The sequence below is a fragment of the Colletotrichum abscissum genome (genome assembly GCF_030869225.1).
Source record: "Colletotrichum abscissum strain IMI 504890 chromosome Unknown Scaffold_16.1, whole genome shotgun sequence".
Lineage (NCBI taxonomy): Eukaryota > Fungi > Ascomycota > Sordariomycetes > Glomerellales > Glomerellaceae > Colletotrichum > Colletotrichum abscissum.
The window spans coordinates 146,469-163,183 of NW_026850054.1; the positions used below are offsets into that span (position 1 = coordinate 146,469).

Genomic DNA, 16,715 nt, shown 5'->3' on the forward strand with positions numbered 1-16,715 from the left:
AGGGTTGCGTCGAGGGGGAATCGAACCCCCGGCTCCCCGACGCTGCTGGGTGGCAACGGAGAATTTTACCACTAAACCATCGACGCTGACAATGATTGGATCTTCTTGTGGGATTGAGGGTCCGCTGGTGCTCAAGGAAGGCAGGTGGTGATGTGTGGTGATGTGGTCGGCCACGATGTGGTTGAGTAGCGAGTGGGCGGTACTTTCCAGGTTGGTGGAGAGGATTAGTTTAGATCCTACAACTGCCGAAAAACATTCAACCCCCCCTCCCCTCCCCTCTCCCCTGTGCGAATTTGATCGTTGGGATTTTAATCTCGGAGGCTTTCTATTGTTAGGTGTCATGTAGGATTGTATTGCTTTTTTTTCCTACCTTGAAAGTGGGAGGTGGCGTCTTGGCTGGTAAATGAGAATTGCAGCCCCCAACGCGCGGTCCATAACCTTAATTTCAACTACAGAGCTGACGTAATATAGTCTTCTTGGCCTTGTAAGTTGAAAATGATGGCACGAGGGGAATGGTATGAACACGACGTAAGCCACATGTGTACACACGGAATTATCAATTTTAAGATTTACGATGAAGTCTTGAAGGATTTTCACCGATTAAGTGCAATATGCCCCTCCATGCCTGGTTGGGCTCGAGTGTCAACAGCGTTGATTTGATTTGTGTGTTAATTGCTAGACTTCCCAGACAGGGTCGCTTACTATAGTACAACTACAATACAGATTGAGTGAGTAAGTGTATGTTTTCAACTGAGTTATGATAACTTCCACAACATCAGGGTGGGCTCTTCAAAGTTGCAATCCTTTTCTACGGGTGAGCGACTGCTGCACCAATTCTCTTTGGTTCGGTAGAGGCCTTGGTTTCTCATTTTCTTTGTTGAAATGTACCCCAGCTAGAAATGAAGACTTGCAGTCACTCAAAGTCTATGGATACATAAACACCTCGCCAAAATTGGCACATGATCCACTTGGCAGGTTTGGTTCTACATTTTGAAGATATGGGACTCTACTGGTAGACTTGTGCAGCTACCAGCGGAATCAAATGCCATGGTAACAGCCGTTTCAACAGCCTTTGTGGTTGTTCAGGCTGACACTGCTTAAGAACACGTCATTCAAGCCAGGATTGATCACACTATAGAGAAAAATGGCAAAATCCTCTATTCACCTTCCTTGGAGTCCAACAGGTTTTGAAACCAGTCAAAAATAACTTGATTGTGCTGTTTGAAAGCCCCAATCCCACAGTGCTCGCCAATCCCATCTTCCTCCGTAAAATGATGCAAATACGCCCACTCCCCCAACGCCTCCGCAAGAACTGCCGCCTGACCCTTGAAGAACAAATCATTCTGTGCATCGCCCACGAAAACAGGCGTCCGGATCTGATCCACCACAGGCTCCATGCGATAATCCAGCGACAACGTCACAAAGTCGTACGCGGACGCGGTGTTGAACGCCCACATCCCATGCCCGAGACCCCAGCGCAGCGTCGCGGGTACCCCGGGCTGTAGAAACCGCTTCGCGTACTCGTCAAAGGCCGCTTTGTCGCCCGAGTCGTAGATCGCCATGGCTTCTGCGCCGAGGGTAGCGTTCACGACGACCGGCCAGTCCCAGACGCCGTCGACGGCGAAGATTGCGGCGAGGCGGTGTTCAAAGGCCGCGGCGCGGGGGGCGAGGTAGCCACCGAAGGAAAACCCGAGGAGGCCGATCGAGGACGGGTCGACTACCTCGGGCTTCTCGAGGAGCCAGTCTACAATGGGAGTAATTACTCGCTCCCAATCATAGATGAAACCGATTTCCTGGTACCGCCGAACGGAAGGCATGCCTGGCCCTTCGTAGGTGAGGACGTTGTATCCCCTCTCGAGAGCGGCGGCGCCCATGGCGTGGTACATCTCCTCCTGGGACCCATCATACCCGTTCCCCATAATAATCGTCGGGCGCTGCGTCTCCTCCTCGTCAGGCGTGAACCATATACCCGGGATATCAAAGTCCGCCGTCTCAATCGTCACACGCTGATTCGGCACCGTCAACAACGCGAGACCTTCATCGAATGCGGCAGTCTGGTTGCCCCACAGCTCGTGTATGCGGGGATCCGACGCGTTCTCGTGGAGGTAAAAGTCGGCGCTACGAAAGTACGTCGCCGCGGCGAAGAAGGCGCTGCGGGCGGAGACGGGAAATTTTGTTTTCGCGATGCTCCTTGCGCGGTCGAGGACGCTGTAGGCGAGGGCGGAGAAGGAGGTGGCGTAGCTTGCGAAGTCGCCAGGGATAATTTTGTTGGCGGTGGTGAGGACTTCGCCGAGGTCGGCACCGTCGTAGACGGATTGGCTGAGGGCGCGAAGGATTTCAAAGTGGAATGTGTGGTCGGCGCTGAGCTGGTACATGGAGTAGTTCGAGGTTGCCATGACGGGTAGTTTCTCGCGGAGGACCTGGCTCGAAAGTGTTCATGAAGCGAATCAGCTTCACTGGGCGTGATGCATGGTGTCCTGATTCTGTGAGGCTCAGCTTGCAATTTATAAAAGACCAATTCCCATGATCAACATAGTAACCCCGCAGTTGTCAGCAAATGTGAATAGTAGGTGCAGCTGGACGGGGGCTGGATCCTTTCAAAAGTGCGATTGCCCATCAACTTGGCTGCTTGCGAGGGAGACGGGAATGTAACATCAACGGAGGCATGTAAGTCGATGATATCGGACAGCAGCCCCCCGGTTGTGGCGTATCGGATCAAGACTGGAGGAAGCAACGTCAATCTCGACAAACTGGATCAGTGGGATTGGCTACTCGAATGCAGGCGAGTGGCGGGTGCTCCCGGAGGATCAAGCTTCGGAAGGGGGACGCTTGGCGTAAGCACTACGTCGTCGGTCAGCAATATCACACGTGCTAGCCTGATCAGCTCCGCTCAAGGCACTCTCCACTCGCTTCTGATCAATCAGCATAGCAATCCAAACCCATCGAAGTACTTAGCAGTAAAACATCGCTGAATCTCTGTTGAGGCTTGTCGAGGGTGGTATCAATTGCGATTCTGGGCTCCTACGGATGATGCTATTCCTACCGGCATGCAGGCATTTCAATATATCTATAGAAAATATGCGTTCAGTGGGCTTTACACCAAGTTTTCACCTCCTCCACTGAGTGTTCCTGACTCCAAGTTTCAAGATGTAAAATTCCACCATTATGCTTAGGGAGTTTGGGGCATCTCACGACTCAGAAGTCAAGCCATTGGTAGCAAAAATACCAATATATTACATGCAAGAGGATCAGAAGGAAAAGAGAGGTAGAACCATTATCATTCAAAGATTTGCCCTGCGGGACCTTGTTTCGGTAGCCCCGGACTATAACCACATCAAAGCAAACATTACTATTTCGCCGGCTGAGGAAAGCGGAGGGACTTCGACAACGGTCAAAACCGCTTGTTGCGTTTCGGGAATACTCAGGATAACAAGGGTTGGGGTTAGGGTTCCAGTACTCGACCATGCAGAGTCAGCCAAGAAATCGTAAGATTCTTTCGCTAATCACTCTATACAATCACCAACTTAGTACGCTTATTAAATTAAAAAAAAGAACTAATAAAGTCTTAGCCTGCACTTGAGGAAGCCAGATCGAACTTTTTGTGCTATTGAAATCAGTCAGAACTAAAAGCTGTCATCAAAATGACGCTGAATGCTTGGTGGCAACAACATACGTTGTTTGAGGCAACACCGTCCGGACAATGATGCTCGGACAGGATGACTAATTCGACCAATCAGCGAAGACACAAAGTCTCTTGATGGGGAAATACTCAGCGTCGAAACTAGTATGACCTTCCGGATCAACATGTAATAGTCTGTTCGCGAACAAGCACATGTGGCTCGCTACTCACGGACCGCCAAAATGACACATGCAGGAGCGGAACCTAAATAGTCTCAAAATCAATCCTGCGTAATTTCGGATATAGTGTTGTGAATCTCGGGATACTATCCGCTCTAAAGTAAGCTAAGAAATAATCAAGACACGAATGAAGTCTGAGGCACAAGTAGTAGAAAGTGGCTTTACTACTCTATGAGGAGCAAAATCTCGGATGGGTTACCTTCGCCCAAGCTTCCATACGTTTTGTAGTCTCGAACTGTGTGTATCTGGCCTGGATGTGACGAATCCAGAAGCACATTAAATCTGCCATCGCAGCGCTGGGTCTAAGACAACTCGGACAGTCAACTTCTAAATTCACTCGAATAATTCTTGGAAAATCGCGCGCAGGCTTGGAGAAGTGACTCAACGGATATGACTTTACTGATCGACAAGACGGGAGATCTGGGTACGATGATGCGTATCGCATCGAGTTATAATCTCGAAGTCAATGTCAATGATCTTATGTGACATACTAATTGGAGCTTTTCCTAGCAGCGGTATGCAGTAACACTACTTGGTATGCAAACAGCGGAGAACTCTCTGGAGCGATATGAGCGGTCTTACTCTAGCTCTAGCTTTCTGCATATTCGCACTAGACTCAACATGAACCTAGATAGCAGACGCTGTGCTCCGGAACTGTGTCGCATCAAAACTACTCGAAGATGATCAGGGGGATAGTCGCAACACCAAGCTCTGCGCTAGTGCATTATGGCACGCCTTCCTTAGTACCTAGAATCTAAAGGTAGTACACACCAACCGCGCGCACTTCGGTCCTGCTTGGGTTCTACTGGAATTACCTACTCTAGTACCATGACAGCCTCATTCCTTAAGGTGTGGAAATGTGGAATCCGCAAACAAGCTCGAAGTGGGAGCCGGATTCATATCCGAGCGCCTGGGGTTCGTGCCAAGACTTTGACCAGTGCCACACACCTTGCAGGCTTGTTTACGCATAGGAAGTTTCGAAGTAGGACTTTTTGCCGCTGTGCCCTCTTACAGCCGAAGCTTCATGTCGGTAGACCCGAGAATACTGACGGCGTGCTTGGGAAACCCATGTAGCTGACTAGCGCCCTCAACAAAAACCCCCGTTCACCACCATATGACGGCTGTCGGCCTCTACCTGAGACAATGATCTTCCGGGTCCCGCTCTCATCGGATACATCCAGGCGGTTCAGAGGGCGGGAACGAATTCTATTCAGTGGATACCATCTGGGGTCATTGTTTACTGGTTTAATTATACCTCATGGTTCGCATATGGGTCCATCATGAATATTAAAAGTGGCGAACAGTGCCCTGGGCGATTATCAACATTCTCAAATGACGGGAAGAAGACATAGGGTAGGGCAAGCTTAAACTGCTCAGTGACTACCCTGTGACGATACGAAACTTCAGGCAGAAAACATTTCGCTCAAATTCATTAATCCTGCATCCTCTGATCTACGGGCTACAAGGAACCTTTTTCTGTCCAAGTACCAGGCCATTATCTGCGCACCCCTTCGAAAGAGCCTGGAGTCTGTCAAAGTCGGAGGAGCGAATGCAGCAGAACTAAGAGCCATTCATCAGCTACAAACACCATCTTAGTTCTCGCCACTAGATTGAACACTTACGCCAGGGGAAGGGAGGACTGCGCCTTTTACTGCATTGCAGAAATTGTTGCTCGGGGCTGGTTTTCCCTCCACTGTCATGCAGTAGTACGTCCCGTATTGTCCAGTTCCCTGCCTGTGTGTTGCGCAAAACGCGTTAGCATGCGCATGCAGGATCTAACGGATCTAGCGGATCTAGAGCCACGGAGATCTAGCCGGGTGGGGGAACGCTTACCCGAAGACAGTGGCTGTGAGAAACAACACGGTAGACATAAGGGTGGTTGAAGAGCGCATTTTGTATCTAATGCAAGTCAATAATGAATAGTCCGTAAGGATGCAATGTGATTTTTCTGGCAAGCTGAAATGCCGAAGACAAGTTGGGTTTCGGAAAGAACGGTTGATTGAAAATTGGAAGGTCGGAAATTGTTGACTACTTCTTAATAACACCAAAGAGTCTCTCATGCCACGTTTATATGCCAATCCACAGATGGGTGAATCGTGTTCACCTTCACCCTGGAAACATTTTTTGACGACTATCGCGCGATTGTTTGAGTCCAGGTTCGATCTGCCCATCCATGCCACCCCGTAGAGCCCCTGAAGATATGGCCGGCGGGGAGGAGAGCCGCGAACATCTCGGCCGACTCTGAACGGGGCTATCTAGGAGGTAGACGCAAGGTCTGAAAGGTGATCCCAAAACAGAAACCGCGAGTCCAAAAATCGGAAGAACCTTTGCTCGCATAAGACCCTGAGTGCTCGGATGACGAAGACAGAAACCCGGTTCCAAGTGATCGGACCCGTGGCGGTGTCACGTGGCTACGCCATCTCCTTCCATTGTTCCATTGTCGACGGATTCAGAGAGTCAATTTCTTGATTAAACCCAATCCTCCCGGTCCAAGCGAGAACGAGCCGTGACGGAACAAGTTTGCCGTGGGCAACGTCGGGGATGGAAAGAGGCAGAACACGAGTCAGGTCTGGCTGGTATGCCACCATCCTACCGTTGCATGGCGCGTTTGACCAAAACTCTATTCGTCGAGAGTTGACGGTATTTGTTCATCACCGCTTGGACATTCCGCGCACACGCACGGCACTAGGATGCCACGTGCGGCAGCTATCTATGAGAGCGTGCGCAGGAATCCCTTAGATTTCCATACATGAGGAACAAGATCCGATTGATCTCGCTCCCTAAAGCGCAATGCTAAAGTTTCCCAATCAATGCCCATTTTTCCCTGTTGCCCCGTGCCGTTTCACAGATTTCCCCATCACCCCCTCCCGCCTCACCGGACTGGAGAGAGCGCGCCATTTTATCCTCTACAAGGACAAACGAGCAAGTGTCAACGGAAGCATCGACCAATTTTCTCGTCGTCGTCAAGGGACCTCGAAACATTGATTCATCGCGGGCCTCCGCTTCGCCCTGTTTTCACTCACGCACCTCCGCTTCCGCTCGGCACATCTAGGATCGGCTTCTCCGGGCTGGAAACTAACAATAATTGTCTTAATGGGGCCTCAATAGCAATTCGCGACAGCACGCAGGAGCTGGAGCTATGGAGTTGGAACGCGTCGAGGCGGTGATGCGTCGCTTAAGCATCAATCATGAGGCGGAGCCTCTCGCCGGAAAGGTCGTCAGCATCATCGTCGCCATGATATCGGCCTGTCTCCTTGCTAGTCTTTTTGGTCAGTGCTTTCATGACAAACTCGACGCCGAACGTAATGTGCTAACATCTCGACAGTGATGAGATGGACATCAGTGAAGGACTGGAAGGCATTACCGTGGACGATGTGGCGTAAGGAGCCCTCGCAATCATACGCCTTTGTCCATGAGGTTTACTAACTTTCAAAGTCGTTGTACTCATCTACTTCTTCTCCTTTCTGTTTGTATTCGGCACTTCAATCCTACAATTTGGATTCGGAGCCGATCTGAACTTCGACACTTGTTCCGCCGCGACACTTTTCTGTTTGGGGGCATATGTGTCTACCAAGGTAAGCTAGACTCATCGCAGCTCTCAGTGATATATTTGACTAACCAGGAATAAGTTGGTAAGAACGGCTCAGTCGCGTGCACTAGAGCGGTATCTAACAAGGTGAACAGTTCATCTACCTCTTCATGGTTGATAGGGCAGTAAGTGAATCTGTGCGACATATTTGACTCCTGTGACTCACATCAATGTGTAGCACATCATTAGACAAACGAGAAAAAGGCGCTTGAAGTCGAAACTCTATCTTTTCAACTCATTCGGCATGTTGGGTACGCTTCAAAGCTTCTATCACGCATATTCTTTTTGAACTAATTTCCCTGCTAGGCGTGTTCGTCCTGGTTGTTATCATGAACTTTATATTGTATGCATGGATAACTCGAGAAAAACTGCTCCGGCTAATAGTCTCCCCAGCCGAATTACTCATTTCGAGAATGGCATCTGCATTATTGGGATGGAACAGCCAGTATTGCTGCCACTTATCTCTTTCGACGCAGCTGTGAACGTGAGTATACGTTCAGCTCGTGATACCCACCTTGATCTAACGTAAACGAGGTTTATCTCACAATCTTGTTTTTACTTCCTTTACTGAGTAAGCCACTAAAGACACAATTACGTTGTACGGTTGCTGATGCTGCTCAGGTCTACACTCCGTGAAGTACAATTTCTGGAAGCCATGGACATTGGACTGGCGTAATCGTCGTATCCCCAGAGCTCCACCCAATGTTCGGCTACGAAAACTCGTGATACGCACTTTCATTGGTTCTTGCTGCACTCTTGTTAGTAGTGTGACGTAAGTTCTTCACTGATGGTTTGACGAGAGCTAGCACTGACCAGGATTACAGAAATCTGAGTGTTCTCATGGCTTTGAATGGGGAGGTGGCATGGCTGTGCTTGCTATGCTGCAACACCGATAGTAAGTGTTCGCGCGGCGCCTCACGTAGACAAGTCTGACCAAGGCCTGTTAGTATTTTTCTCGGCCCTGGTCATCAACTGGATTACATCACCTAGCCAGGAGTCGACCTTACGAACCCTGACACGACCATCGCGCGGCATATCCACACTAAGGGATGATGCCGTTACTATTCCGCTTGATCCCGACGGCAACAGCACGAGCACGAGAAAGAGTTGGGAGCAGAGGCGATCAAAAACGCCGACAACAATCGGCCTCGAAACAGCAGAAGCACTTGATGACGCCGATACAGAACTAGGCGAGCGCTGCGTGCGAGACGACGACGAAGCTGACGCAGATCAGGCATTTGAGAGGGAAGGGAGGCACTTGGGCGATGAAGACGATATTGAAATAAGTGCCGCCGAATTACGAGGTGCCCAGGCATGAGCAGCGAATTGGGCGTTGAGATCACGACGAAATTTACGAAAAGTTCACGTCCTGTCTTTGAATTAAAATACAGACAACTGGCAATGGGATAGAAGGAGTTGGGTACACGTACGAAGGCGGAATAAGAATCGGTGCCATTTCAATATGGTATCACGGGTACACTTTTGGCGTGACTTTGGCATATCGCCTTGTTATACGTACGAATTTTGATGGCGATCACATCAAAACCGAGAGACTTTTCAATATGGGATAGTCAAATTAATCTGATGAGGATATGATGCCAGAGTTTCCGGATGGCGACTCACACACATAATACTTCACAGGTCCCAATCAGTGGCAATATGATGACATCAGGACAAATTCGGCAAGCCGGGTACCAGAGACATCAGAAAGGCGGTGCTAAGTAGTTGGGGCATATGTGTAGATAATGGGAATCTGATAAGCAGGTTCTTCGTGAGTGATATTGCAACAGATGAACATCAACGCCTTGGAGATAGGAATAGTTTATCTCAAGTACATAGCCGGGTGTGTTGGGGTAGGCCCCCAGATGTAGGTTTGCATCACGATGACGAACATTGTGTTCCAACCGGAGCCAAGACGGGAATTGAAATTTCGATAACTCTATTTCCTTCTGCTGCACTTCAATCAGACGAATCGTAAGTCAGATACCGATGGCTACAATCTTGTTGGCATTCTCATTGGCCGTGCGCATTTGAATTCGTCCTTCTAAGTTGAGCTTCAACCTAGGTCAATGATGCGATACCTACTCTCCATCAACCCACTCAACGACTCTAGAATATCCCATGAACCGTCACCCGCAAAATTCGGCTTATTCTACCCCATCACGAACTCACCTTCTTCAGGGTCTCGCTTGTGCCGGAACCGTCACAGCAGGCACCCAGTTGTCTCTGTCAAGTGCCGAATTTGCACGCTTTCTGTGCCTCTACATAAAACAGCATGCTGCGTGTCAAAAATAGGTTTCAGTAAAGTAGTTATGACGAACCAGCGAAAGAGAGGATTGACACGAGTACGAGCAGGGTCTTGGTGAGTTGCATTTCAGACGGCCGATAGGTGGAATTACTACCCTTAGAGTTTGAAAGAATATTACGTCAAGCTTCTCGGGGTTTGCTGTGGTTCGATGTGCCAGGATCCTCGAAAGCTTAATGAGAACAGAAGTTATAGACCCGAGGAGAAATTGTCAGCAAAGGACGACTTGCGGGTTTCGTGACTTTATATCCGAACAACATCCATACGCGCTATGCGGAACATCTTCAAGGATTCTTGACCAGTCGAGTTCATCTGTCTCAGAAAATGTTTCGCGTGCGCTTCTCTCAATACTGCGATCAAACTCACAACAGTGCAGACGAGAGGTGCTTTGAAGCGCGTGGCTGTGACAATCAAACGCCGAAAGGTGAAGACTCCACGTGAGCTCCGATGTATCTCCATGTGGCCTTGAGCAATCCGCGCGGTAGCGAAGCAAATACCTGGGGTACCCAAAGTTTTCGCATTGCGTTCGGAGCTGTAGGCCGAACTACTCAGACGTCATGGTACGAACAAGGCAGGGTTTGCTAGCTGGTGACTAAGGTAATGGTATGGGATATATACCTGGTAGGGCAAGGCTGTCGGATTGGAAGTCCAATTCGACCTCGGCGTACGGCGGCCGCGCAGGGGCCAATTACGGCCCCTACTTACGATCATCGCGGCCTGCCCAACCTACGATTGGAACCTCCTTTTTACACCTACGCAGAAATTCATATAGTTCAATTGATCTCTTCGTCAACCCACGGTTCGAACCAATTACCCTGTAATAGGGATACCAACAAAGGCAAGAAATTGGCGTTCGAACAAGTAAAGTCATGAGAAGAGTAGATTACGATATTTCTTTGTAACATTTTGACAGCTGACTCATCTTTGCCTCTTTCTTTTAGTGACTGTACTGAGCCATGGGAATTGTATTTGTTGTATCCCCAGGAATCACATCACTCCGAGTCTGCAACATGTCTTATAGCGTGAGAACTTCCTTGAACCTCTCGGGGCATGTAAGTTAGACAGCTAAGAGAGAGTGGTCATGTGTTCTTTCACCTTGGCAACTAGCAGTTGGAACCGTCATTACCACGGAGCGTCTAACGCGCGTAGATGAGGCCGATGCTAATATTAACAAAAAGACTGGAATATAGTAAGAGTGAGAATAAGGTGACTGTTACCTTTCGGGCTAATGGCCTCCGTGGTGTCTTCTGTTGAGACAGAACCCGAAGCCATGGAGGGAAAATGTGTGCAAGTAGGTTTCGAGAGCGCAAGTGGACAAAGTCGCTTTTAACAAAAGTGTGAAATAACCAGATGAACGATTTCCAAACTATAGAAGAACTGAACAAATCTTAGAGGAAACACACTATCACTGCAACATTCAACTCTGTCAGATTCCAAGAGAGTTCATTGAGGAAACGTCGCGATCAAATGACCAGACCTCTGCTGAACTTGGTATTTTGATTGGATCGATAAGAAAGAATTACACCGATAGCCGGGGTTCCGAGGATCCATGTCACCCCAAGAAGACTTGGTATTAGCTGATGATCATCCCTTCTGGGCCCCTCATACAAAGTATATACTATGGAACCACTACAGTCGCAATTCCCTCGCCCAACTCCTCCTTGACATTCCTTACTTCCACAAACTCTGTGTGAAGAGATGTGCCACCGTCAGGCTTATCACGTCTGAAGAACCCAACCACTCTTCCACGCACAATGTGCCCGTTCATATTTCTTTCTTCAGTCTTGGGCTCCGTCCAGATATCCGCCACCCTCGTTTCGTTTGGCGGCAGAGGCGCGGAGGGTGAGACCGGGACCGTAGGTCGTCCGGCAGGGTTTAACGAAATGCCGTGTTCGAGCTCAATGACCCTCCGTGCCACGGCAACTAGCGTCGCCATCTCCCACAGATTCTCTCGCGGGAGCCCGAGGATGGGCATCAGCCGGAGTAATTCCAGCCGCGTCTCCAAATGACGACATGTTGTCGTAAAAAAGAACAACATTGGCGTGTACCCCGTTTCGAACATGAACTTGGACGTTTTGGCATGAACGCCTTCCATCTTCGAGTGTTCTGATATTTGAACGACCATTTCGGCGAGATTTTTTGCTAGTTGGCTGTAATTTGGCACGTACTTGTCGTAACCAGTCAAATTGTTAGTAAACGCCATATTCAGCCAAATACGGCAGCACTCGTATCGAGTGGAGAGGAAACCGCGCAGCATGTTCGGTACGTAGTCTGGTTTTTCCTCGAAAGCCTTAGTTGTGGGCGAGGACGTGTATTTGCTTTGGTTATTCAGCTGGGCGAAGAGAATGCTCCACCGGTCGAGCATACTATTGACGTATTCTTGCCGCGCTAGTAATTTCGGGGGAACGCCATTTCCCGTTGGCGACAGGGAACGAAAAGGATATCCTTGCTTCATGAGCTGGAGAGTTTGGCAGTAGAGATCGTCAATCATCAACTGGGCGTCTTGGAATGAGGAAAAGCTTGGGGGCATAGGATGTTCCAGTCCGCTCAGGTCCGGGAAGTCGGCCTTTTCGCCGCTGAAGAAGAATGAGTACTCTGTAAGGCGTCGGAAAAGTGGGAGAAGATGCTCCTTGGTCCAGGGGAACTCGCTGTGGGTATTTCGAAGGAGCGCGACCCCATGCTTGCAGTGCTTAATAGCGGCTTCGCGCCCAGACTGCAGAAATTCGATGCAGATGAACAGGAGGCAGACAAGCAGGACCGTGGGGTGCTTGTCCTGCGTCTTCATGCCAATCAGCTCTCTCATGGCCGCATTGTAGTGGCGCACAGCAAAGCTGTAGTCCCGCGGGGCAACGATCTCGTCAGTCCCGGTGTGGAACTGCTCATAGAGGTCGCTGATGGCTAGGATGGAGTGCGTTACCGCCGGCTCAAATGTGCTGAACTGCATGACTATGTGCGTCCAGAAGTAAGGATCCACGGCCCCTGAGAGGAGCGGCCCCACGGCTTCAGCAAAGTATTGCAGAGCGCGGTTGTCGCTTGGAGAACTGACTCCCGGAGAGGCGCGACTTGGCTGGACCGTCAGGACCACAGACGGATCCGAACCCGGGGAGCTGGATGAGACATCTGTCAAGTCGGCGACGTGTGGGTAGCCATCGCATTTGCGGCCAGTCGCGGTACAGCGCTTGCAGGATGGTCTGCTCTCATCGCACTTGATTTTACGTACTCTAGCGAGCGTTAGACGACGCACCAACTCATCTTGAAAACCTTACTCTCGGGCTCGTCTCCCGCGACCCAATCGGACGGCAATAGCTGGAACTTACTTGCAGGTTAAACATCCCGTCCTAACCTTTCGGCTACCTTTCCGAGCCATAGTTCCGCTAGAAACACAAGACAACCGGTACGAATATCCGTAAAGGCTCGAGCCAGCCTTGTTGTCAGTCTGTTGGTCTCAAGTCCGAACCAGCCACTGACGTGGTGCGCGTGCCGGTCAGGGGCAAATGACCGTTGGACGCCCTCGGTGAGCGGGCAGCCTGATGAGAAAGAACTTTGGGAGTCCGAGGGCGAGGTGCAGGAATGCGAGCGGAGACAGCCCAAGATAATATCTGTGCCCACCAACCTCGGAAGACAAATTGTGGGATACGCCAGGGCGAAACCGAACCCACCAATGTGAGCGTGAGATTCCCAAAGAATCCCTGCCGTAAGCATGGGGTAGGATTGAAAGCCCCGCCTGGGACGCGGTGTAGCTGATTGTCTAACCCAATTTGGGCCTAACCGTCTTCACAAACAGGCTGCAAACGTTTAGGCAACGATTCAAAAGAAAATTGTCTTGGTGTGACGGTTCATCGTCGAAGCATTGATGACGGGTGTAGCCGCAGCTTGCTCTAGCTCATCGGGAAGGTCATGGTGCTAATTGATTGGATCATTTGGTGGGAACACGCAGATTTATTCCTGACTTGTTGAGTGGATACAGGCATCGGGGTTTAGATCTTGTTTCGTTGGAGGGGCACTGCTTACCTTTGTCGTGATAATTGAGGGGAAATGTGAACGGTTGTGTAACAGTCTTTCGGAAGTGAGAGGTGGCATCACGATCCGACTAAATGAAGACTATGAAATCTGTTAACGAAATCTCTATAGCTCCATGTCAGCTACATGGCCCATAGAAATATCCCGCATAGTTGGTCTTCCATGCGTCGCTTCTCTCCATGCATCCGTCGATCTGACTCGACCTGCGTACGCCGCCAAGATTCCGGGTACCAGATCTTGCCTCCCGCAATCTTGAAGACGGGTAACTAGCGGGACCAAGTGAGCATCTAGGATAGTCGGGCCAACAGCTTGGCCGAAAAGCCATACGTCTCCCTCGTGATAAGTGTTGCTAATCTCACCAAAGACCTCCAATACTTTGGACTCTGCTAAGACTACTTGATCGGCTTCTAGCGCACTTTCCAGGTGTTTCTTGTGGCTGCACTGTTCGTTAGCTTTCTGATCACACATGCAAGTGCTGCAGATTGATTGCGCGAACTTACAATTCGGCTTTGAATTGCAATGCACTCCAGTAGTCCTCGGGGATTTTACCAACTGAGCTCAGTTGCTCGGCAGCAATATTGGGAACTCCGTATTCGCGGGCTTTCTTATCAGGTACAGAGAGTGTAACCGTTGGCACAGCCAGTAGGAGATTTCCAGAGAACTTGTCAATGGTCTGTCGAGACTTTCCCCTGTCAGAGTTGGAACCTCATAAGAGTTGTTATTGTCAGAACATTTGCTTCTGCTGGCGGTGCAAAGAAAGACTACAGCTAATCAGGCTGAGAAAGCGATGGGTTCCTCACTTGGCCCTTCGGATTGACTGTCAAAAGATAGTCTGCAGAGAGATTCTCATTTCGGTGTAGATTGACCAGCGCGAGTTGCATGTCCAACTTCAGCTTCCCCGAACCTCTGTGCCCAAATGCACACGTGAGTCTAGTCATGATGGAGTACAAAGAAAAGGGGAAAATATGAAGAGTAAAAGCTGATCGGTTATCAGCCACGGCCGCGGCTTCCTCAGTGGTCGACATCATGCTAGTAGGATGCGATTGGAGCAGATTTCCAACCTCCATTTGATGGATGGAGGATCAACAAGCCGTATATAGATGTCTGAGCATGCAACCTTCGGCAATTCTAAATCGGGCTGTAGGCAACTGTCTGACATGCATACTCTAAGCGGGGTAGCGATATCTCAACACCCGATGATTGGTGATGGGTGGCGGAATGCATCCAGACTTCACATCACTCCTTCTGGATCCGGGTTCGCGATGCGCTTTCCGAGTAGACGACAAATAACAAACAGATAGACACTGAGAAGGTTAAATGTATTTTGGTATTCAGCTTTCTAAACCTTGAGAGCCTATGTGATATTAGAGCCTGGTTCCAAGGGCCAGTTCACTCTCGGACTTGTGTGCCCGGGACCATCAGGTGTTTTAGCATCAATGGTCAATTCTTCCATTAGGGTTCAAAGTTGCCACAGGGACATAAATGAGGCAGAGTGTCCTGATTTTCATGGTTGATTCACAGAAGACACCTTAATCTCATACTTCCTGCTAACCCCTGACTGATTTGAAATGAATCACAATCTGAAGCCACGCCGTTGAACTGACAAAGAATCGAGAGAGGTGACGAGGAGTTTCTATCGGGGCCAAGCTCCAAGCAAGTTCGTTGGAACTAAGACACGCATCAACGGGGAGTAGGGACGGGTCCGCGCGCACCGGTTGTTGAGAACTAGACCACTTTAGTGTTTGCGCCCAGTAGGTGCCATCTTCACGCATTTGGAAAATTCGAAATTGTTGTGGTAGTGACGTCGACCATTTCAGGACGCCCATAAGAAAGCCAGACGAGGCGCAAAGTCACATCAAAACTTTACTCGACTACAGCTTCCAAAACCAACTTCACAACCCAATTCTGGCTGCCCGAATGGAAAAGCAGCATCACCAACGATGGCAGCATCAACAACGAACGAGATTAAGCCAGTCGGCTCGACTCCCGGCTCTGCATCGGCTTATGATAGCAATTCAATGACACCCCTCGCATACGATCTCGTCAATACGCCAGAGGGTATTTCTACCTTGGTCGACTATCTCAGCGGACTGCCCAATGACGCGGTCCCATCGCATTATGTTGATCTCGAAGGCGACAACCTCAGTAGGCATGGCATCATATCCATCCTCCAGCTATATGTGGCTCCGAAACAACACACATACCTCCTCGATATCCATGCTCTCGGTGACAAAGCTTTCTTGACTCCGGGCGAGAGATCAGGCAAAACAATCAAGGGGTTCTTGGAGGACCCCAACGTAAAGAAGGTCTTTTTCGATGTTAGAAACGACTCAGATGCTCTGTTCCACCACTTCAGGATTGATCTGGACGGGATACAAGATCTTCAGCTTATGGAGTTCGCCTCACGTTACAACAAGGCAGGATTTCTCAGCGGATTAGCAAAATGCATAGAGAGGAATGCCCCATTGACGCCCGAAGAAATCTTCGCCTGGAGAGCTGTCAAAGTGTTGGGACACAATCTGTTCAACCCACAGTCGGGCGGAAGTTATGCTGTCTTCAACCAGCGACCTTTATCTCCGGATATTCTTCGCTACTGCATCCAGGATGTCCAATACCTGCCTCGTCTCTGGGCTGTGTACTATCAAAAGCTGGGAAAGGATTGGAAGCACGCCGTGGAGAGGGAAACGAAGAACAGAATCCTGAAATCTCATGCATCTGACTATAATGGCCAGGGCAGGCATATGACGGAGCCACCTGCTGATTGGGTTGTGAGAAACCCAGAAATCACTGCCAATATTCACACTGAACCAACTACAATTACGAGATACACGTAGCATCGATTTCAGTGGAATGAATGGCGGGAATCATCGGCGGTAGAAAATTGTTTGATCGGCAATTATGAAAGTTCTCTCGTCATATTGCTGCATTGCATGCATTTGGAGT

General features: G+C 49.6%; 7 protein-coding genes across 7 annotated transcripts; 2 read left to right on the forward strand and 5 right to left on the reverse strand.

The window, feature by feature from the left end:
- Positions 1-1,157: 1,157 nt before the first annotated feature.
- CABS01_07390 (uncharacterized protein) lies at positions 1,158-2,396 on the reverse strand (the record flags this gene model as incomplete). The annotated part of the gene is made up of 1 exon (XM_060540753.1): positions 1,158-2,396. One exon carries the CDS (start codon positions 2,394-2,396, stop codon positions 1,158-1,160), a length of 1,239 nt encoding a protein of 412 aa, XP_060402921.1.
- Positions 2,397-5,310: 2,914 nt separating this feature from the next.
- On the reverse strand, positions 5,311-5,729 carry CABS01_07391 (uncharacterized protein; the record flags this gene model as incomplete). Its single annotated transcript, XM_060540754.1, has 3 exons — positions 5,311-5,418; positions 5,481-5,592; positions 5,692-5,729. 3 exons carry the CDS (start codon positions 5,727-5,729, stop codon positions 5,311-5,313), a joined length of 258 nt encoding a protein of 85 aa, XP_060402922.1.
- A 235-nt stretch (positions 5,730-5,964) lies between these two features.
- Positions 5,965-6,195, reverse strand: CABS01_07392 (uncharacterized protein; the record flags this gene model as incomplete). Its single annotated transcript, XM_060540755.1, has 1 exon — positions 5,965-6,195. The coding sequence occupies one exon, from the start codon at positions 6,193-6,195 to the stop codon at positions 5,965-5,967; it is 231 nt and encodes a 76-aa protein (XP_060402923.1).
- Positions 6,196-6,997: 802 nt separating this feature from the next.
- On the forward strand, positions 6,998-8,765 carry CABS01_07393 (uncharacterized protein; the record flags this gene model as incomplete). Its single annotated transcript, XM_060540756.1, has 11 exons — positions 6,998-7,127; positions 7,184-7,237; positions 7,294-7,433; positions 7,543-7,572; positions 7,626-7,698; positions 7,754-7,790; positions 7,841-7,931; positions 7,982-8,018; positions 8,069-8,219; positions 8,272-8,342; positions 8,395-8,765. 11 exons carry the CDS (start codon positions 6,998-7,000, stop codon positions 8,763-8,765), a joined length of 1,185 nt encoding a protein of 394 aa, XP_060402924.1.
- Positions 8,766-11,370: 2,605 nt separating this feature from the next.
- Positions 11,371-13,084, reverse strand: CABS01_07394 (uncharacterized protein; the record flags this gene model as incomplete). The annotated part of the gene is made up of 2 exons (XM_060540757.1): positions 11,371-12,957; positions 13,070-13,084. The coding sequence occupies 2 exons, from the start codon at positions 13,082-13,084 to the stop codon at positions 11,371-11,373; spliced, it is 1,602 nt and encodes a 533-aa protein (XP_060402925.1).
- A 793-nt stretch (positions 13,085-13,877) lies between these two features.
- Positions 13,878-14,409, reverse strand: CABS01_07395 (uncharacterized protein; the record flags this gene model as incomplete). The annotated part of the gene is made up of 2 exons (XM_060540758.1): positions 13,878-14,208; positions 14,273-14,409. Coding segments are annotated over 2 exons (468 nt in total), but the record flags the coding sequence as incomplete, so codon positions are not given.
- Positions 14,410-15,712: 1,303 nt separating this feature from the next.
- Positions 15,713-16,606, forward strand: CABS01_07396 (3'-5' exonuclease; the record flags this gene model as incomplete). The annotated part of the gene is made up of 1 exon (XM_060540759.1): positions 15,713-16,606. The coding sequence occupies one exon, from the start codon at positions 15,713-15,715 to the stop codon at positions 16,604-16,606; it is 894 nt and encodes a 297-aa protein (XP_060402927.1).
- Between the last annotated feature and the right edge of the window lie 109 nt (positions 16,607-16,715).